The sequence below is a fragment of the Pan troglodytes genome, chromosome 14, assembly GCF_028858775.2.
Source record: "Pan troglodytes isolate AG18354 chromosome 14, NHGRI_mPanTro3-v2.0_pri, whole genome shotgun sequence".
Lineage (NCBI taxonomy): Eukaryota > Metazoa > Chordata > Mammalia > Primates > Hominidae > Pan > Pan troglodytes.
In genome coordinates, this window is record NC_072412.2 from 23,811,854 (window position 1) to 23,834,558 (window position 22,705).

The 22,705-nt window shown below is 42.6% G+C and overlaps 1 protein-coding gene across 1 annotated transcript in view; it reads left to right on the top strand.

Annotated features, from left to right (window-relative positions):
* Positions 1-22,287: 22,287 nt before the first annotated feature.
* Positions 22,288-22,705, top strand: part of ATP12A (ATPase H+/K+ transporting non-gastric alpha2 subunit) — a 47,688-nt gene continuing 47,270 nt past the window's right edge. The window contains exon 1 of the mRNA XM_063792169.1: positions 22,288-22,322. Coding sequence (XP_063648239.1) covers positions 22,288-22,322 — 35 coding nt within the window. The remainder of the gene's footprint in view (positions 22,323-22,705) is intronic.

The window sequence follows — 22,705 nt, forward strand, 5'->3', positions numbered from 1 at the left end:
CTTGGTATTTTATAGAGAGAGTTGGGCAGTCCCCTTCTCAGGGCAAACAGACCTTACTGGATTTATCCAGTCCACTAGGCTGATTCTTTTCTCAGGAATAACCTTCTGTTCATTTGGATCACATATACTCATCAGTGATTGTTCAGTAGTGAGCTGTGGTTCCTGTATTAATCCAAACACGCTCTTAAATTCTGTAGCATTTAAAATGAAGAATTTTGTCCTTAAAAGTGGTGGCTTTTACAATCCACTAAAGATTTTTTAAAGAAGCCAAATGATACCAGTCTACAAAATGGAACAATTTACATTATGCCCTCTGGTTTTTAATGATTAGTTGGCTTTACCACAGGGTTCAGAGTTAACTTTTGTTGCCCTGGCTTGCTTTCTTTTTTAATCCATTTAGTTTTATCTGTATAATTCTCTTTCATTATAAAGCTACTCTTAGTTTTTTAACCAAAAAACTTACATTTTTTTGAAAATTGACATCCTTGTGTTTTATAAAATTTTGCCAAAAGCATATTTTACGCTCCAACTATTTTAAATTTTAGTAACCCAAATTTCCAGTGGGGGGAAAAAACAGGTTTTTAACATGCTTTAAAATTTTAAATTACTGGGGAGAGTTTTAAGATTAAATTTACCAAGTTTATTTTACCGAAGATTACCAAGTCATGTGAATTAAAAGGCATCTGAGCTGGCTTCTACCAATCTGTTAAGCACTTAACATTTTTTAAGTTACTTGATTAGAGCTCTTTCATGTAATTTGGTAGTAAAATATCACTTCCCCATGACACAAATAAAGATAGAGATATAAAAAGCATGCAGAATAAAAAGGCAGTTTCAAAAGATATTTTATTTGCCTATTTTCAAGAAAATTATCTCACTTATTTTAGACAATTAATAAAAGTAACAGGAGACAACAAAAGGTAAAGAAGAAAGCTACCATTCAAGGCCTTGCCTTTTCACAAGAGAAAGAGTTGAACTTCTGAGCTATCAATCTGAAGAATGTTAAAGACAGATGATAGAATGTTAAAGTTTAACAACTTCATGCATTAAAAGTCAAATATTTGTAATAAAATCTTGATTTGACTATTTAGTTTTGTATTAGTGTACTTTTAAGTATCAAAGACACATCTCTGCAAAGACTATTATAATTTCCTCTTCATTATAACCAACTGAATTACACAACTGTCAGAGGCATGTGAACCAGAGCAACTCTATCTTGAATAAGGGCTGGGTAAAATGAGGCCAAGACCTACTTGGCTGGGTTCCCAGACAGTTAAGGCATTCTAAGTCACAGGATGAAATAGGAGATCAGTATAAGATACAGGTTATAAAGACCCTGCTGATAAAACAGTTTGCAGTAAAGAAGCCAGCTAAAACCCATCAAAACCAAGATGGCCATGAGAGTGACCTCTGGCCATCCTCACTGCTACACTCCCCCCAGCGCCATGACAGTTTACAAATGCCATGGCAATGTCAGGAAGTTACCCCATATGGTCTAAAAGGGGAAGGCATGAATAATCTACCCCTTATTTAGCATATAACCAAGAAATAACTGTAAAAATGGGTAACCAGCAGCCCTTGGGGCTGCTCTGCCTTATGGAGTAGCCATTCTTTATTCCTTTACTTTTCCAATAAATTGCTTTCGCTTTACTCTATGGGCTCGCTCTGAATTCTTTCTTGCATGAGATTCAAGAACCCTTTCTGGAGTATAGTGCTGCAAACACAGCTCACTGTAGCCTCAACCTCCCAGGCTTAAGCAATCCTCCTGCCTCAGCCTCCCGAGTGGCTGGGACTACAGGTGCATGCCACCATGCCCAGCTAAGCTAATTTTTTCTATTTTTTGTAGAGACAAGGTGTCACTATGTTGCGCAGGCTGGTCTCAAACTCCTGGACTCAAACAATCCTCCTGACTTGGACTCCCAAAGTGTTGGGATTTCAGGCATGAGCCACCACACTGAGCCAGGTGAGTTTTGACAAATATATACACCCATATGGCCCAGCACCTCAGTCACAATACAGAATGTCTCCATCACCGCACATGGTTCCCAACTCGACCTCAAACCCAAGTGCTATGGAGTCACTGATTCTGATTTTAATATGCTGTATTATTTGCTATAATACAGCATATACATTTCATGTACATTTTTGTGACAAATGATATGTTTTTATTTTCATTTTTATTGGTACAAAATACTTTCTAATTTCTCTTGTGATGTCTTCTTTTACCCATGGTTATATAAGAAATGTGTTACTTAATTTTAAAACATTTGGGGATTTTCCAAATATCTTTTATTGTTGAATTTGTAAAGGATCTATCCAACAAACTGTTGAGCTCACTTAATAGTAGTTACAGTTCATAATGAGATTCTCTTGGATTTTCCTTATAGATATTTCATCTGACGGTATAAATTTTACATCGGCCAGAATCCCCAGTGTAATGTTAAACTGTGGAGGTGATAACAGGGATGTTTGTGTCTGATTTTAATGAGCCTCTTTTAAGATTTCACTATTCAGTGTGAAGTTTGCTATAGGTTTTGAGGCAATACACTTTTAATAAATTAAAGATTATTTATCATAAGCAGAGTTGGGATATTTGAATGAATTTTCTAAATCTACTGATATAACAATATGATTTTTTCTTTTAATTTGCCAGTGTGATGGATTACATTGAATAATTTTTTTGCACTCCTCAGATACATTCTATTGCTCTTTTTATTTTGAATAAAATTCTGGATTTATTTTGCTTGCTATGTTGTATTTTGATAGTGATTTTAACATATCTGAAATATGTTTGAGCAGAAGTGAGGTGAGAATCAAAATATAGCTTATTCTACAGCTATTTTTTCTTATACCATTTATTGAATGATTCATGTTTCCCATACAGTATGTTCTAAATAATTTTTGATCTTTCTTTTATTATTGTTATTTAATTTTTATTTTTTGAGACAAAGTCTCATTCTGTCACCCAGACTGGAGTGCAGTGGCATGATCTTGGCTCACTGAAACCTCTGCCTCCTGGGCTCAAGTGATCCTCCCACCTCAGCCTCCTGAGTAGCTGGGACTCAGGTCCAGCTCAGTAACTGGGACAGGCATGCACCACCATGCCCAGCTAATTTTTTTTTTTTGTAGGGATGGGGTTTTTCCATGTTGCCCAGGCTGGTCTTGAACTCCTGGGCTCAAGCCATCCTCCCATCTCAGCCTTCCAAAGTGCTGGGATTACAGGCATGAACCACTGCGCCCAGCATGGTCTTTTTTTTTTTTTTCAATATTTTCATTGTCCTGTTGTAGGGAGACCCCCTGAAACTATTGCTACGGAATAAAAGATGAAATGCCCCTGATTATCGTAAATACAAAATTGCCTGCAGGACTGTGTAAAGACAATGCCAGTTTGGGCTGCCAGAACGAGCCAACAGCGCGATGTGCTTCCCCTGTAGAGAGCCTATGAATGGACGTGCAGTCAGGGAGGTTTCACATCACCAAGATTCCTATCCCAGAAAAGCAGATGTTCATAGCTCTGGGAATGGAATGCAACCCTTGTGGAGAGCCTATAAACAGACACATGAGGGGCGCCGGTTCATATGGATAAGATAGGGCTATAAATGCCCTCATCTTGCCACAGCTCTTCCAGGTCTCTTTAGGGTTAAGGCATACTCCCTTCTGAGAATTTTTGGTCTAACTGGTTGTCTAGCTTCACGTCCTGTTTCTATGGATTGTTTGCAACCAGCTTTTGCTGCAACTGTTACTGCTGATTAATATTGGCTAATCATAGGTTATGGATAGACTGTGTTTCTATGGATTGTTTGCAACCAGCTTTTGCTGCAACTGTTACTGCTGATTAATATGGGCTAATCATAGGTTATGGATAGACTGTGTTTCTGTTTTAAGGCTCTGTTAGAAATTGCTGACGCACACACTATATTGTAAATTCTCATCTCTGTATACTGTACTTCTGCATACCAATGTTATGTTAAAGAATTGCTTCATCCCCATGTGACCATTTCACCTCATAATCAAATGACCCTAAATCCCTCACTAACTGACCCCCACCCTCACTTAACTTAGTAATAAATGCTGGTATATCCAGTGCATTGGCGGCATTGCAGGACCAGAAGGCGGTGACCCCCCCTGGACCCAGCTTTCACTATCTTGTGTGTGTCTTTTATTTCTCAACCTGCCGATCCGCCTGGGAACAAAGAAAAAGCCCCGTTGCACTGTGGGCTGCTGGCCAGATCCTGCAATATCCTGTAGTTTTAATAAATGTATTTTAATGTTACTGGCCACTTCAGATTTTTCTTGATTGCTTAATCCAATGAAGCTTTCAAAGATTTTCTCATACGGGGAAATGTTAAAATATCTCTCTCAAAAGGATATCTATGTCTTGGCTGGAAATATTACTCAGTGAGAAATAATTTTAGGCCATAGGGAGATCTCTTTATCTTTGCAAGGGCATTTACTGCCTTAAATGCATTTTAATTGATAGGGAAGAGAGAAAGTCCAATGTAGGTCCACCTACTTGATAACTAAGGCTGAAATCCAGTTCAAGCTGGGCCTGGGGACAGCAGCAGGCTCAGGTGACCAGGGAGGAACCTGGTTCAGCTTCATTCCCTTCAGAATTCTCCAAGGACAAGGCTCCCACCCTTCCGAGCAGGCAGGACTGTGGTCAAGCGCATGCCTTTGCCCACACATTAACAACTGTCATGAGTTTATGTGTTTTATTTTCGAAGGAGGATGCATTCAGACACATCTGTGTGTGTTTCTACAGACGTACATTCAGGAATATGGAGCATCGCAGCTGGGAGTGTGCACCTGCTCCTCACAGTGATGTGACCTATCCTGATGTGTTTTCCCTTGACAATGTCTTGGAGAGCTTTCCATGTGAGTGCATGTAGATCCAACTTGGTCTTCATAACTGTTGCATGGTGTGTCATGGTATGCAAGCACCACAACATATTTAGCCAGTCCCTGACTGATGGGCATCTAGGTTGTTGCCACTTATCCACTATTCCATTGACATAGGAATCTTGCAAGATAAAGTTGAAAGGTAATTCAGTGGCATTTGAGGCTCTCTGTAGTGTTCTGAAGTCTTACCTTCAGGTAACATGCCTTTTCCCAAAGAGTACACTCCAGTCAAACTAGTCTAACACGATTTTCTAGCTCAAAATCTGCACAGGTCAATCCTTCCACCCAGAAGGCCCACTTCTCTTCTTTTCCTCTTTCTAAATTTGGCCTGTCTTAGAAGGCTGTCTCCTATTCCCACTCTTCTGTGAAAACTTTCCTCTTCTCTGGGCTCCCAGCCTATGGTAGTCTTTCTTTCACCAAATGTCTATTGTATTCTGTATGGCTCACTCAATATTTGTACATTTTTTTGTATTTTAATATTTCATTATATTAACAATCCTCATGTCTTCACCTAGAAGCTAATTTATTGAAGTAAGATAAATTTTCTTGCCTTTTAGCTAAAGTCTCAGCTCTATTTTCTTTCTTCTCTCTAGGCATCCCTTGCCCCAAAGCTGAATAAGTCTGTCCACATTATTTCTCTGCTCACAAACCAATATGATGATGATGATGATGATGATGATGTCATCCTCAACAGCTCCCTCATGAGTGGCATCACCAGCCTTCCTCAGGTTAAGTATCACAACAAGGAGAGCATCTTCAAAGGTGACTCCTGCCTTAGGCCTACAAAAGCCCTCTCTTTTCCATTCCTCCACTCCAGTCAGGGCCCCTCCCCATTCCATGAGCCTGTTAGTTGGGAGAAGCTAGACTACATGGTCACAGGTAAATCCCAAAGTGTTAGAAGTGCAACCCAGGCCGGGCGCAGTGGCTCACACCTGTCATCCCAGCACTTTGGGAGGCCAAGGCGGGTGGAACATTTGAGGTCAGGAGTTTGAGACCAGCCTGGCCAACATGGTGAAACCCTGTCTCTACTAGAAAAAATACAAGAAGTAGCCGGGCATGGTGGTACACGCCTGTAATCTCATCAGGAGGCTGAGGCAGGAGAATTGCTTGAACCCGGGAGGCAGAGGTCGCAGTGAGCCGAGATCGTGCCTCTGCACTCCAGCCCAGGTGACAGAGCGAGACTCCATCTCTAAAAAAAAAAGAAGAAGAAGAGCAACCCAAATTCGGGTCTTCCTCACTCACCTCACACCTGGCCGTGGGTCAGAACGGCCTCCTTGGCAGCTCCTGCTCCTCCAGCAGCCCTGCCAGCCCCAATCTTCACTTGTAGCCGCACAGCTGGAAGGAAGCTTGTGCCCAGGACTCACACTTCCTCCTGACAGCCTCCAGCCAGGCGAGCACCGCACTTCCGCTCACCGCCTACAGCCTCTACTTGTCCCACGGCTTCGCATAACTGGAAGAGAGACTGGGAAGCGCAGGGCACACGGAACACCTGAAGAGCACTCCTGTCTGTGCCCCGGAGCTGCTGGGATCAACTGGGGGCTCTAAGAAATGGAGGCAGCAGGAAGCTAGGAAAGGCAGGGAGTGCCTGGAGGTATTGATCCAGGTATGGGGCCTCAACCAAAAACATCTGCCCCAGTACCCTCTGAGAATGCCGACTCGGTCACCCTGCCTCCAGTTCTACCAATGACAGAGGCATCTGGCTTACTAATTTTTCTTTTTGAAAATCGCAGGTCTTCTGAGAAGTCTAAGTGGCCTCCTCTCTCTCTCTCTGAATAATTTAAAGAGGGTTTTCCCCACAACCCCTAGGTGAGGTCAGTGAAAGAAGAGGCACTTTGTTTGGAGAAAATAAGCAGGAGTCTTGGAGGATGGAAAACTGTAGAAAGTGGGCATGCCTGGGCAAGGTACAGCCACTCTGAGGGCACTTCAGGTGACATAAAGTGGACAGCAGCAACTTGGGAGGAGCAGGAAGCCCCTCTGCATAGGGCATCCTCAGCCAGCCCTGGAGAGGAGTAAACCCTTCTCCCCTCCTCCCCCCTTCTCCCTCCTCCTCTCTTCCCCCTCCTCCCCTCCACCCTTCCTCCCCACTTCCTCCCTTCTCCCTCACCTCCTTGCCCCTGCCTCATCGCCCTGCTGCTGGAGCACAGGTTTCAGGTTGGCTTCATATTTAGCTGTAAATCCCAAGAGAAACATGGCAGAGTTAAAAATTAATTCGATTGGCACATTTCAACTACTTTGTGGATTATATAGGCTTTTCTAACTCTGCCTGGGGATTCAAACAGCAACTTCAACTCTTTCTATGGAAAAAAATAATAATGTTCTAAGTTCCAAAGTCCAGGATTATGTTTTTTTAAATAAAGCCTATTTTCTTTTTTCCGATTATAAAAATAATACATGTAATAATGGACTTTGAAAAATACGGGTAAATATACAGAAACCAATATAAATCATCCATAGTTTCACTTTAGAACCACAACTCATTCCTTAACTGGGACAGGGCACACTGCCAGTTACCAGACGAAATTCATGTTTTCAGCTCCCTGGGTCCACAGCTGGAACTGATTTCCAGCATCTATTGCCATCAGATCCAGCTAAGGACTACCTCCTAGCCAGTGAATTTGAATAGTGGTTGTACAGGCCCCTTCTAGGCCTGGCCTGAGGAGAGCCTCCATGCCTGCCCTTCACAGGCCCTTCTCCTCCAGCCAGCTGGGTGGAAGGTGCTCTCTGAGGCAACCTTGGAAGCCAGATATTGAAGATGGAAGTGCCCTTCAGCCTGGGTCCTGCCATAGGTCTGTGGAGGAGGCCCCGTGCTGAGCCTCATCCACCCTTAGTGCGGAGTAAGACAATGCTCTTCTGGCTGGGCATGGTGGCTCATGCCTGTAATCCCAGCACTTTGGGAGGCCGAAGCAGGTGGATCACTTGAGGCCAGGAGTTCAAGACCAGCCTGACCAACATGGTGAAACCCCACCTCTACTAAAAATAAATAAATAAAATAACTGGCCGTGGTGGTGTGCGTCTGTAGTCCCAGCTACTCAGGAGGGTGAAGCAGGGGAATCACTTGAACCAGAGAGGTGGAGGCTGCAGTGAGTGGAGATCGTGCCACTGTACTCCAGCCTGGTGACAGAGCGAGGCTCCATCTCAAAAAAAAAAAAAAAGAAAAAAAAAGAAAAGCAAAGAAAAGTGCTCTTCTCCCGCATGACAGTTGTCCTGCATTTGGGGTCTGCTCCTTTCTACATTACTCTGTCCTGCCAACATGGCTAAGGACTGCCTCAATTTCTCTCCTAAACTGCACACTGTCTACTGCAGGCCTAGCATGCACAGCAAGCCCTCAGCAAACTCAGTTTTTCACAGTGAAATGATTCCTGTGGGATCCTTTCCCTTTGACAGCTGCAGAAGCGTCAGTGCTAGAGCAGAGGCCTTGCTGTCCAAGAGCCCTAATGCCAGCCTCACTGGGAAGCCTTTGGTGGCTTCTGGAGTTTTCCCTTTCCTCCTTTCCTCCGCTAAGAACAAGACCATAAACGTTTCAAAAACACAGTGAGGTCTAACAGAAAAGGAGTTTAATACTTCTTTCACAATTCCAGAGCCTCTGGGGAAATGTCCCATCAGCATATCTAAATCCTAACCAGTATCTTCTAGCAGAAGTTTCGGTGCCACAAGCAGACATTGATGGGTTGATTGAGACACAACATCCCTGTCTACAGCACACACTAGTTCCAAGCATGCGGACAGGGGGCTTGGAACATGCGCAAAAGCAAATGCTCCACAAGAAAAAGAACAGCAGGAAAGTGAACCTAGAGGATTGAGAATGAAGAGTGAGACAATACAAGAAAGAAAATGTTTCCACCATTAGGAAAAAAAAAAAAAAAAAAAACAGAAACATTGACTTTGATCTCCATTGTTAGAAAGAAAAAAAAAATCAGAAACAAATATATATTAAGGCAACAGTAAAAAGATGAGACCAAAAACATGAAAGGAAAGCTGAAGATCCAGGTAGAAACTCAAAGGTTTTGCAGCCTTCCCATCGCCACTGGCTGGGAGGGCCGGGCAAGGCTGGATTCTCCACAGTTGCTGGAGGTAATGAGCCCCTGGGACCTTTCACCCACTTTCTCATCAGTGAACATACCTGGGCCTGGGATTATGCTAACTATTCTGGAATTGCCTCTTCAAACCAGTCTAACAGCTTGCTCAAGGCACAGTGATGCAGGACCAAGATGAAAGGAAACGGAAGCATGTTAGGATCATTGCTAGGGTCAAATACACCCTGAAACTGCAACTTCCGCCACCAAATAGACCAACAGATCGAGGGTTGCCTGCCAAGGGGACTTACGGCCTGAGGCCCCAGCCCTCCCGCTGCAAGTCAGACCCTGACAAGGGCGGTGTGAGGCCAGGTGGGATCCCATCAACCATATTAATATGAGAGGCAGGAGCTGGTTTGGGACAGGTCCTAAGCCCTCACCACTGCACACCAGTTTCCTAGAACCACAGGGCTCTGTCAATGTCAAAGCAAACAGTAGGACCAGACAGGGCTGTGAGAAGGGTCTAGAATCAAGCCCATCACCCTGCACATCTTGTAGGAGAGCTACTGTTCACTGTAGAAGACACCCCTCCTTGGGCATGATCAGCGTCTACTTGGGCAATGCTGTGCTGTCCCAGAGTCTTGCCCTGCAAAGCACACTTCAGGGCAGGGCAGGGCCCCTTCCTGGTAAGTCTCATGCCTGCCAGGCCACCAAGAATCTGCCAGCCCCCATCGGGCTGGCTCCTGCACTTACTCCCCCGGCTATGTGTCTCAGAACTGCTTTGTGTTGACACAGTGGGAAGTACCTTACATGATGTAAAATAACACCAGGACCAGCCTTCAACAAAACTGTGAGGTAGGCACAGTTTACCTCGCCCACTCTCCCACTTCTGTGTCTCCATCATCCAGCCTTCCATTCCCATCATGGCCCTGCCTTCGGCCACTGGCATCCCTCTAAAATGACCAGCTGCTGCAGGCTGAGGATGTGTATGTCCTAAATGAGTCCCTTAGAAATCAAAAATCTATAAGGAGGAAACAAGAATAATAGGATTTTAGGCCTTTGAAAGATATTGAAGACATACAGACAGGTACCTGCTAGATCCTTCCCAAACTAAGTTGTATGAACAACTTAGTACATGTTTTAGACTTTTTGTGCCCAAGGACATGAGTCTTCAAAGCTGACACACTTTCCTGGGTCTGGAAAGTCTTGACAGTCCAGCTGTGGAAGTAGTTGTGGTGCATCACCCTGGAAGTGCAAACCGTTAACTCTATCTGCTCCTGCAGCCCGCATCGGTCCAAGCCTGACAGCTGACCTGGACACTCCATGCAAAAAGCTGCTAATGCAACCATAAAGAAACCAAATTTGAAGAAAACCCAGGTGATTTTCAACAATTTTTTTTGTAGACAAGATCTTGCTATGATCTCCAGGCTGGTCTTGAACTCCTGGCTTCAAGCGATCCGCCTGCCTCAGCCTCCCAAAGTGCTGGAATTACAGGTATGAGCCACCGAGCCCGGACAAACCAAGTGATTTTTATGAAAGGCTTCCACTTCCTTCTTCGCCTGCTTAGCCCATTCCCAGCATTATGCCAGCCTAGCAAAGCCAACAGATCTGTGTTGCCCTCCACCTTCTGGCCCCTTCCACATTCTGCAGGAGACCCTATCAAAAGAAACAGCAGGAATCAAGGAGGAAAACCAGGAGGGAAACAAGGGCTGGATGGTCTGTGTGCTGGCAGGTCAGCCCTAATGACCAGGAAGCCACCACAGGCAAACCCCTGGATGGAGCGCCTCTCCCCACAGCCTGCCCACCAACCAGGCGAGGGGGCCTGACTCCATGAGGAAACCAGGCGGGATTCACAGCTGCCATTTGGCAGCTTTCCGGTTCTTTATCCAGAGTTCTTTTCCCTATGCTGGACCACCCCTTGGGCAAGCATGCCTGATTCCAGGCAACTATTTTCCTGACTGAGCAGTATAAAGATGCCTACTGAGAGAGAGAGAGAGATATTCCTCAGTCCCCTTTCAACCACTGACACCAAGGCCATTGGAGGAAGTCACCATCCTACATTGTCCTTCTCATTGCCTATTTCTTGGGTGAAATGGGTCTCCATGAGCACGGATCCCAGGAGTCTGGGTCTCAGACGATACAGGATGAGGTGCACCACCAAAATAAGAAGTTGGACAAAACACAGATCATTATAAATGGACTAAATCCACCTATTAAAACACTGAAACACCTGTAATCCCAGTGCTTTGGGAGGCCGAGGAGAGAGGATCATTTGAAGCCAAGAGTTTGAGACAAGCCTAGGCAGCATAGCAAGACCCCATCTCAAAAAAAAAAAAAAAAATTAGCTGCGGGTGGTGGCACACTCCTGTAGTCCCAGTTACTTGGAAGGATGGCTTGAGCCCAGGAGTTGGAGGCTGCAATGAGCTATGATCACACTACTGCAATCTAGCCTGGATGACAGAGACTCTCACAAAACAGCAGCAACAACAAAAACCCTTCGGTTTGTGTTGTTTTTCAAATCCACCTGTAAATTACTTACAAAAGGCAAGCCTTAAAAGAAACCACCATGGAAAGATTGAAAATAAATTAATGGAAAGCTGTCTATCACATACGAATCAAAAGAAAGTATGTGTCACTATACCAATACCAGAAAAATAGAAGATAGGACAAAAAAAATTATTAAGAGAGTTAGAGGGACACTACCTAATAATAACAGAAGAAACTCATCAGGGTTACCTAATGACATAATATATCAAATTATAGATCCTCGAAATCATAAAGCAAAAGCTAACATAAATTACAAGAAGAAATTCACAAATCCTCAACTATAACGGGAGATTTTAAGACGCCCTAAATGAGAAACTAAAAGATCAAATGTATAATTAATTAAATTATAGAATGATGGAACAATGGCATTCAGAGCCAATCCGAAGGTTCCCAGACTCCACACTGAGGCACCCCAGAGTGCCGAGCTGGAGTCATGGGAAGCTGCCGGAGACTTCAGCTGCAGAAGACTTTAAGTTTCCAGGGAAAGAGCTGCACAAAACATCTGGTCAGGAACCACACAAGCTTTGAGTTTGAGAGCTCATAGGTTCAACATCAGATCACACTACATTCTTTACATAATTTCATATTTTTGTGAAGCTGGGTTTTCAGCCATTGCTGTGATAAACAGTAAGTAGCCTGGGAAAATCACGATGGAACAAGAAACGAGCGTGGCAGGAGCCTCCAATCTGCTTCCAAGAGTTGAGAAGTGGTACAGTACCCAACACACACATACATCTCATGAAGAGGCAATTGTAGTTATGTAAGAAGCTGAAAATATTTTTTCTTTCAATTACTGTACATGTATTATTTTTTCAAACAGCTACAAGTTGTTAGGATGCAAATACTAATGAAGTCACTTGGATCTAACTACTTAATAAACAAAACTATTAGGTATTTCTTTTGGTCTAGGGGTACCACACAAATAATTAATGAGTCACTAAGGGTGATGTGAGCAGAGAAAGTCTGGGAATATCTGGCCTAATCGAATAATGTATATAGAAACATATACTCCAAAACTGAAAATACCTAGCACTTTGGGAGGCCAAGAGCAGGGGATTGCTTCAGCCCAGGAGTTTGAGAACAGCCTGAGCAACATAGCAAGACCTTGCCTCTACCAAGAATTAAAAAAAAAAAAAAAAAAAAAACACACACACACACAGAAAAAAACGGGGCAGACATGATGGTGCACCTATAGACCCAGCTACTTGGGAAGGATGGGGCTGAAGTGGGAGGATTGCTTGAGCCCAGGAGGTCGAGGCTGCAGTGAGCCATGACCACGCCACTGCACTCCAGCCTGGGTGACAGAGTTAGAACCTGGCTCAAAAAAAAAAAAAAAAAAAAAAAAAAAAATGGAAATATACATTATTTTCAAGCATACAGGAAACTTTTTAGAAAATTTTAGAAAAGGCCGGGCGTGGTGGCTCACGCCTGTAATCCCAGCACTTTGGGAGGCCGAGGCAGGTGGATCACGAGGTCAGGAGATCGAGACCATCTTGGCTAACACAGTGAAACCCCATCTCTACTAAAAATACAAAAAATTAGCTGGGTGTGGTGGTGGGCACCTGTAGTCCCAGCTACTCAGGAGGCTGAGGCAGGAGAATGGCGTGAACCCGGGAGGCAGAGCTTGCAGTGAGCCGAGATCGCGCCACTGCACTCCAGCGTGGGCAACAGAGCCAGACTCCATCTCAGAAAAAAAAAAAAAAAAGAAAAAGAAAATTTTAGAATATTTGATGCCTAATAAGGTCACAAAGTCCTCACCTAGTTCAAAAAAAAATACAAACCATGACATCTGATCATATTTTAAAATTAGAAATCAATAATAAAGATCTGTTTTTGAAACACATGTCTAGAAACGTAAACTCATACTGCTAAATATTATTGACTCAACAGAGACACACAATGAAAGCTTTGAAATATTTCTAACTTAACAACAAAAACTGCATCTTTTTTCTTTTTCAGCTTTTAGAATCAAGGGTTTGTTACAAAGGTGCATTGTGTGATGCTGAGGCTTGGCTTATGCTTGATCATCATCCCCGAAATAAGCATGGTACCCAGTAGTAGTTTTCAGCCCTTGCCCTCCTTCCTCTCTCTCCCCTCTAGTAGTCCCTAGTGTCTGTGGTTCCCATCTTTATGGCCAACAGTACCCAAAGTTTAGCTACCACTTGTAAATGAAAACATGCAGTATTTGGTTTTCTGTTTCTGCATTAGTTCACTTAGGATAATGGCCTCCAACTGCATCCGTGTTGCTCCAAAGGACATAGTTCCATTCTTTTATGGCTGCATAGTATTCCATGGTGTATATGTACCACATTTTCCTTATCCAGTGTGGTAAAGGATGGTGGGTTTGATAAAGAAAATGTGGTACACTTACACCATGGAATGGGCTGAGTTCATGAAAAACTGCATTTTTTAAAACCTGTGGAAAACACTAATGGGATATAGAGGGAATTTATACTTTATGGAATTTATGTAAAAATATGAAAGAGTACAAGTAAACCCTATAAATTAGGGAGAGGACAACACAACAGAACAAACCCCAAAGAAAGTAGGAGGAATAAAATTAGACAGATTAGAGCAAACAGTAATGAATAAACAAACAACAGAGACAATCAACCAAACCAAAGCTAGTTCTTCACAGGAACTATTAAAATAGGCTAATCAGGCTGGCTGTAGTGGCTCATGCCTGTAATCTCAGCACTGTGGGAAGCTGAGGCAGGCAGATCACCTGAGGTCAGGAGTTCCAGGGTAGCATGGCCAACATGGCGAAACCCTGTCTCTACCAAAAATTAAAAAATTAGCCAGGAGTGGTGGCGGGCACCTGTAGTCCTAGCTACTCTGGAGGCTGAGGCAGGAGAATCGCTTGAACCCAGGAGACTGAGGTTGCAGTGAGCTGAGATCACACCACTGCACTCCAGCCTGGGCGACAGGGTAAGATTCTGTCATAAATAAATAAATAAACAATAAAATAAAATAGACTAACCCCACCCCACCCTCCTGCAAGATTGAGCAGCAAAAGAGAAAAACAAGTTACAAATAAGCAAACAAGCAAATTTAGAATGAGAAGGAGGCATGTTTACATACTCAGTAGAGATTTTTAGATTGGTAAGGGAATGCTACAAACAAGTTTTATGTCAATAAATTTGGAATCTTTAATGAAATAGAAAAATTCCTAGTAAAATATAACTTGCCAAATTTGGTCAACGAATGAATAGAAAGAGTAGAAGAATAGAAAGAAATGGATTCCGCACTCACAAATATCCCACCTTAAAAAAAAATCAGGGAATAACAAATAAATTAGGAAAATACATGAATCTCCCATGCAAAAATTCCAGATAATTTATGTAGGCACTTTGCCCTCAGGAAAATGAAGCATAACGTCCCACTCCATAGATGTGGCTTTTTTTCAAAGAGTGCAGTACAGATTAGGGTGTGAGGAGGAGAGCCACCTCACAGTGGAGAAACCGACAAACACTACCGCAGCCAGATGCTCAAGGCCAGTATTGATGGTGATAAGTCATATGGATACTACCTGCCCTGATATAGTGTGATGAGAACAGCACCTCACCTCTGTGGCCTTCTTCCCCCAAACCCATAAACCTAGTCTAATAATGAGGGAAGAAAATACCAATCCCAATTGAGGGGCGTTCTACAAAATACCTGATCAGTACTCCTCACAACTGCAGAGGTCATCAAAAACAAAGTCGGACAAGCTGTCACAGCCAAGAGGAGCCAAAGGGGACGTGACAATTAAAGGTGATGTGGCATTTTGTAGAACACTCTGGGACAGAAAAAGGGCATTAGGGAAAAACAAAGTAAATTCAATAAAGTATGGACTTTAGTGAATAATAATGTCTCAATACTCATTCATTAATTGTAACAAATGTACCCATGCTAATATAAAGTGTTAATAATAGGGGAAAGTGTATGTTGGGGGGGAGAAGAAGATGGAAATGCTCTGTATTCTCTATCTGCTCACTTTCTCTGTAAATCTAAAACTTCTAAAAAATATTCTAGTAATTAAAAAGCCGTGATTGCTTCATACAGATGCAAAAACTAATTAAAATCCAGCAATTGTTCATTATTTGTAAAATAGTAGGTTCTATTGATTGACTTTATTATTGAATAAATACATTAATTATTTTAAAAAAGCTCTTGGCAGGCCAAGCACAGTGGCTCATGCCTGTAATCCCAGCACTTTGGAAGGCCAAGGCAGAAGGGTTGCTTGAGCCCAGGAGTTCAAGACCAGCCTGGGCAAGAGAGTAAAACCCCACCTCTACAAAAAAATACAAAAATTGGCCAGGTGTGGTGGTGCGTGACTGTAGTTGCAGCTGCTGTGTAGGCTGAGGCCGGAGGATCACTGGAGCCCAGGAGGTCAAGGCTGCAGTGAGCTGAGATCACACCACTGCACCCCAGCCTGGGTGACAGAGTGAGACCCTGTCTTAAAAAATAAATAAATAGGCCGGGCGCGGTGGCTCATGCCTGTAATCCCAGCACTTTGGGAGGCTGAGGCAGGGGCATCATGAGGTCAGGAGATTGAGACCATCCTGGCTAACACGGTGAAACCCCGTCTCAACTAAAAAATACAAAAAATTAGCTGGGTGTGGTGGTGAGCGCCTGTAGTCCCAGCTACTTGGGAGGCTGAGGCAGGAGAATGGCATGAACCCAGGAGGCAGAGCTTGCAGTGAGCCGAGATTGCACCACTGCACTCCAGCCTCGGCGACAGAGCGAGACTCCAACTCAAAAAAAACAAATAAAAATAAAAATAAATAAATAAATAAATAAATAAATAAAATAAAATAAATAATAAAAGCTCTTAGCAAATGTGGAATTAAAAAGAATTGCCCTAACCTGATAAAGGATATCTACCAAAACCATCAAACTTAATTGTGAAACATTAGAAGTATTCCATTTAAAGTCAGCAGCAAGACACGGGTGCCTGCTCTCATCACCTGATTCAACATTATACTGAAGGTTAACTCAGTGCAATAAGATAAAGAAGCAAAATATGTTAGGATTGGAGACAAGTGGGGAAAAGTCATTATTTACAAATGACACGCTTGTTTACCAACTAAATCAAAGCAAACCCACAGAGTAGCTATGGACTGCAACTCCACTGCCTGCCTCTGGCCTCAAAAGAACAGAGGCTGTGGCTCAGGTCCTTCTTTACAGTTTCTCAAGCCATCTCCTTCTACTGCTTTTCCTTCTTTCTACTAAGGGGATCCTCCGTTTGCCTCTCCACTGTAGAGGAGAAGGGAAGTGGAGAATTCGGCAGGTCCTTCTGCATGTTCCTTAGGATGCACTGGCTCTGCAGTTTGGAGAAAAGAACTAAAAGGTTTGTGTCATTCAGAACCCAAACCAAACTTCATGACATACAGTACCAAACAATCCAGCTGTGCAATTGTGCCCGTCAGCTCTGCATTCCCCAAACACCTCCCCCAAACCCCCAATGCCCCATGTCCTATAGTTAGGGCTTCCTTCCCCCACATCACACCCACAGCAGCTTTGTCCCTCTAGGGGACAGAAAATTCTGGAAACAGGTCTCTCCCAAGACACCTTGAACCCCATAACTCCCTCTGTACCACCCAGTCCCAATACTAGGGAAAGCTGGGGTGACACCCAATATACCAACCAATACTGACTTTCTACCATCTGGCAAATGGATTTTGAAACAGAAATTAAACATAGTTATTCAGAAAATAAAGAAAGTTCTACTTCTCACACACCCAAGCTTGTGGTCTGAGTCTCATCCTTGCTACTTGAACACTATAAACATTCAGGATTCATGACCCTTAACTTAAGCCCCGGGCTCCACAGCCTGGACGATCTCCATAAGTGATAACCCTCCCCAGCAAGCTGACGGTTTCTCAGAACAAGGATGGTGGGAGGGGAGGTAGAAACTTTCATGTTTACATTATACAGTACTAGATTGCTTTTGTAATTTAAATTTTTATTAAAAAAAAAAAACTCTTATCATCCCTGGCTTTTGCCCCCAGATGAAAAGATTACATAAGGAAACCAAATCTTGTGTGCAACACACACACTTTACACATCTGGCCTTGAAGATGTAAAAATTTACAACCTATATTAGAATCCATATTTATGCAGACTTTATGAGAAGACAAATAAAAATCTATTTTAAGGATATGGTAAACTCATAAAGAAAATACAAAGTTCAAATCTCAGTGGATATATTTCTGAGAAACTTTCTCTTCCTCCTTATACCCAGGAGTTTTATCTGGTTTGGGAGGAGCCATGCCTCTGACCTAGAAAGGTTTTTTAAATTGATACAGAATACTCATACATACTTATGGGATGTATGTGATATTTTGATACGTGCATACAATGTGTAATGATCAAATCAAAGTAATTAGGGTCTCCCTATCACCACAAACTTTTATTTCTTTGTGTTAGAAATATTTCAAATCTTCTCTTGTAGCTATTTAAAAATATACAATAAACTGTGGATAACTATAGTCACCCTACTATGCTACCAAACACTAGAACTTATTCTTTCTGTCCGTTTGTTTGTACCAATTAATCAACCTCTCTCCATCCCCTACACCCTTCCCAGCCCCTAGTTACCGCTAATCTACTCTCTACCTCCATGAGGTGAAATTTTTTAGCTTCCACATATGAGTCAGAATATGTGAGATTTGTCTTTCTGTGCCTGGCTTATTTTACTTAACATACTGTCCTCTAAGCTCATCCACATTGCCACAAATGACAGGATTTCATTCTTTTTTATGGCTGAGTAATATTCCTTTGTGTATATATATATTATATATATATAAAAAACACACATATATATATACACACACACATATATATAACACACATATATACACACACACACATATATATACATATATATATATATATCATATTTTCTTTTATTTTTTTTGAGACGGAGTCTTGCTCTGTCGCCCAGGCTGGAGTGCAGTGGCCCGATCTCGGCTCACTGCAAGCTCCGCCTCCCGAGTTCACGCCATTCTCCTGCCTCAGCCTCCGGAGTAGCTGGGACTACAGGCGCCCGCCACCACACCCGGCTAATTTTTTGAATTTTTTTAGTAGAGACGGGGTTTCACCATGTTAGCCAGAATGCTCTCGATCTCCTGACCTCGTGATCCGCCCACCTTGGCCTCCCAAACTGCTGGGATTACAGGCGTGAGCCACCGCGCCCGGCCATATATCACATTTTCTTTATCCATTCATCCCTTGATGGGCACTTAGGTTGATTCCATACCTTGGCTATTGTGAATAGTGCTGGGATAAACATGGAAGTGCAGAGACTTCCTCAATATACTAGCTTCCTTTCTTTTGGATACATACTCAGTCATGCGATTGCTGGGTCATATGGTAGTTCTATTTTTCGTTTTTTGAGAAATATTCCTAGTGTTTTCCATAATGGCTGTACTACTTTGTATTCCCACCAACAGTGTATGAGAGTTCCTTTTTCTCTGCAATCTTGCCAGCATATGTTACTTTTTGTCTTTTTGAAAGCAGCCTGGGGTGAGATATCTCATTGTGGTTCTGATTTGCATTTCCCCGATGATGATTGATGTTGAGCATTTTTTCATACACCTGTTGGCCATTTGTATGTCTTCTTTTGAGAAATATCTATTCAGATCATTTGCCATTTTTAACTCAGATTATTTAGGTTCATTTGCTGTTGAGTTGTTTGAGTTCTGGTTATTAACTGTTTGTTGGATGAATCGTTTATGAATGATTTCTTCTGTTCTGTAGGTTGTCTCTCACTCTGCCGACTGTTTCCTCTGCTGTGCAGAAACTTTTTAGCTTGATGTGATCCCATTTGTCTATTTTTTAGAATGATGAATTTTGTACTTCATTACTTACTAACTCATTTTTCCTGGAAGGAGCTTTCCAGGACCTTCTAATTCATCTCCCTATCTCCAGAGTTGATTAACTGAGTTTTCCAGGCTTCCAAGAAAAGCATGTTGCATATCACCTGTCTGAAAGTGTTCTACCATCCACCTTCACTTTGTCTGCTTTGTTATCTCCAGCCCAGTCATACACTTGGACTGTGGGACTGAAATTTCCCCCTAACTAGGAGATGGGAATTACGTTCACTCAGCTATAATTGCCACTTCCTGGGAAACCCTTTCTCTCTCCTGTTCTTGGGGCACTGCCAGCCAAGTTTCCCATCCCTGAGCCCTCAGTGGGGCTACTTGCCATCTATCTTCAGCTCCAGGTCACCAACACCAGCACTTTATCTGTGAGCAGCAATAAAATGAATTCATCTCCTATAATGATTTTAAAGGGCCTGTGCTATTCTTGGAGTGTGGAGAAGGGAGAGGCTGGGCAAATAGTTCTTTAGGATCTCAAACAAAGGCTTCTTGCTTCTATTAGTTCTCATAAAATTTTTCATGGAACTTTATAAAGAATATTGAACAAATCCTCCCTTCCCTTTTGCCCAGAGTCAGGCTATGGAGCAGACTGAACTCCAGGTTGCAGGCCTGGAATTGGTCCTTGTGTTGTCACTCACTTGCTCTGAGATATTGTGAAAGCCACTCCACCCCACTGAATTTCCATTTTCCCATCTGTAGAGCACTTAGAGCCAATTGTATCTGTCAGAGTGCAACCAGAGAAACAGAACCAAGGGAGGTATACAGTTAGGGACTGACTGCAAGGAACTGGCTGATACAGTTATAGGGGCTGCTACGGGCAGGCTGGAGCTCAGGGCATGAGCCCAGGCTGCCATAACAGTGGCAGTTGTGCCATCTTCTTCAGGAAGCCTCAGCTCTGCTCTTACAGGTTTTCACCTGTTTGGATCAGGCCCACCCACGTCAGCCAGGACAATCTCCTTTGACTAAGGTCAACTGATTATGGACATTAGTCACATTTTCAAAATACCTCACAGCAACCTCTATGACTGTTTGGTTGAATAACCTGGGACTGTAGCCTCACCAGGTGGATGCATCAAGGTGACCCTCACAGCAATGTTTGTTCCTGCCAACCCCGAATAATGGGAAGTAATACTTAGGAGGTTTTAAACTTGCTCTTTTAGAAGCTTCAGAAATTGATGAAAAGAACCTAAGAATATTAATTTCTAAACTGTGAACATTCAATGCTCCCATATTAGTTAGCATACATACATATAATTCCACATAGTTGTAATCAGTGTACATAGCAACATAACTTTCTGCTCTTTTCCTCTAACTTTATTTGGTGTAAGCATGTCCTGGCATTGATATTTTCTACATATTGAGGTCACTTTTCCCAATTATTTTATAGCATTTATTCATGTTAATGTACTATAGTTTTAAGCACTAGCCCCTCTTTTGGCCATTTGAACAGTTCTAAATGTCTGCAATTTAAAAAGCACTATTGTGAACATATTTACACAAATCAGTGTTTAACTTTTGAGTCATTTCACTAAAGTATAATTGGTTCCAAATGTAGAATTACTGGGCCAAAAGATGTAAAGAAGCTTGTAGCCACCATTATGTACAGCTGGATTGCTTTACAGAAGGACAGGACTGATTCATAATGCATCTAAAAATGTATAAGAACATTTGTTATCCTAAAGCTCTGCTATCATTTCAATGGCTCTTTTCCTAAAATTTATTTAATTTCAAAAAGCACATGTTGATCTTAAAAGATGCAGCCCCTTAACCATCAGAAAGCATCTTTTCCCAAATACAGTCATATGCCACATAATGTTTCAGTCAATGACGGTGGTCCCATGAGATTTTAATGGAGCTGAAAAATTCCTATCATCTAGTGAGGTCGCTCTCATAACACCACAGCATTAAAACACATCGCTCGTGTCGGGCGCGGTGGCTCACGCTGTAATCCCAGCACTTTGGGAGGCCAAGGCAGGCGATCACAAGGTCAGGAGATCGAGACCATCCTGGCTAACATGGTGAAACCCCGTCTCTACTAAAAATACAAAAAATTAGCCAGGCGCAGTGGCGGGCGCCTGTAGTCCCAGCTACTCAGGAGGCTAAGGCAGGAGAATGGCGTGAACCTGGGAGGTGAAGCTTGCAGTGAGCAGAGATTGCGCCACTGCACTCCAGCCTGGGCGACAGAGCGAGACTCCATCTCAAAAAAAAAAAAAAATCACTCGTATGTTTGTGGTGATGCTATTGTGAATAAACCTACTTTGCTGCCAGTCATTTAAAAAGCAAAATAAATAAAATTTTAAAATAAGAAAAATCTTATAGATTATGGATATAAAGAAAGAAAATATTTTTGTACTGCTGTACAGTGTGTGTTTTAAGTGTTATTGCAAAAGAATCAAAAAGTTTTAAAAAGAGCCTGGCATGGTGGGCTTATGACTGTAATTCCAGCTACTGGGGAGGCTGAGGCTGGGGGATTGCTTGAGATGAGGAATTCAAGACCAGCCCAGGCAACATATGGAGACTTTATCTCTTAAAAAATATAGCTAAGGTTAATTTATTGAAGAAAGAAAAATATTTTGTATCAATTTAGTGTAGCCGAAGTGTACAGCTTTATTGTGTCTACAGGAGTGTATAGTAATGTCCTAGGCCTTCACATCCACCCACCACTTACTCACTGACTCACCCAAAGCAACTTCCAGTCCTGCAAACTGCATTCATAGTAAGTGTGCTATGCAGGCATGCCACTTTTTATCTTTTACCCTCTATTTTTACTCTACCTTTTCTACCTTTAGATATGTTTAGATACAGAAATACTTATCATTGTGTAGTGATTACCTACAATATTTAGTACAGTAACATGTGGTACAGGTTTGTAGCCTAGGAGCAACAGGCTATACAATACAGCCTGGTATGTAGTAGGCTATAGCACCTGGGTTTGTGTGAGTACATGCTATGGTATTCGCAGGATGACAAAATTGCCCAACGATGCATTTCTCAGACTGTATCCCCGCCCTTAAGCAAGGCATGACTGCAGTGATGTTCTGTCCTGGTTTCCTCCTGTGTAAACCCCCACAGCATGTCCCGCACTCACTATACGCTGCCTCCTAACTAGCATCTCTTCAGCTACATCAGAAGCTACTTGAGAATAAAAGCCATTCTTACCACTCCTTCAGAGCCTCCAAAGTATCAAGGCCTTTGCAGGCACTGCAATTACAGTGGACCCTTGAAGAACACAGGGATCAGGGTGCCGATCCCCTGCACAGTTAAAAACCTATGTATAACTTTTGACTCTTCTAAAACTTAACTGCTAATAGCCTACGGTTGACTGGAAGCCTTAATGATAACATAAACAGTCCATTCACATATATTGTGTATGTTATACGT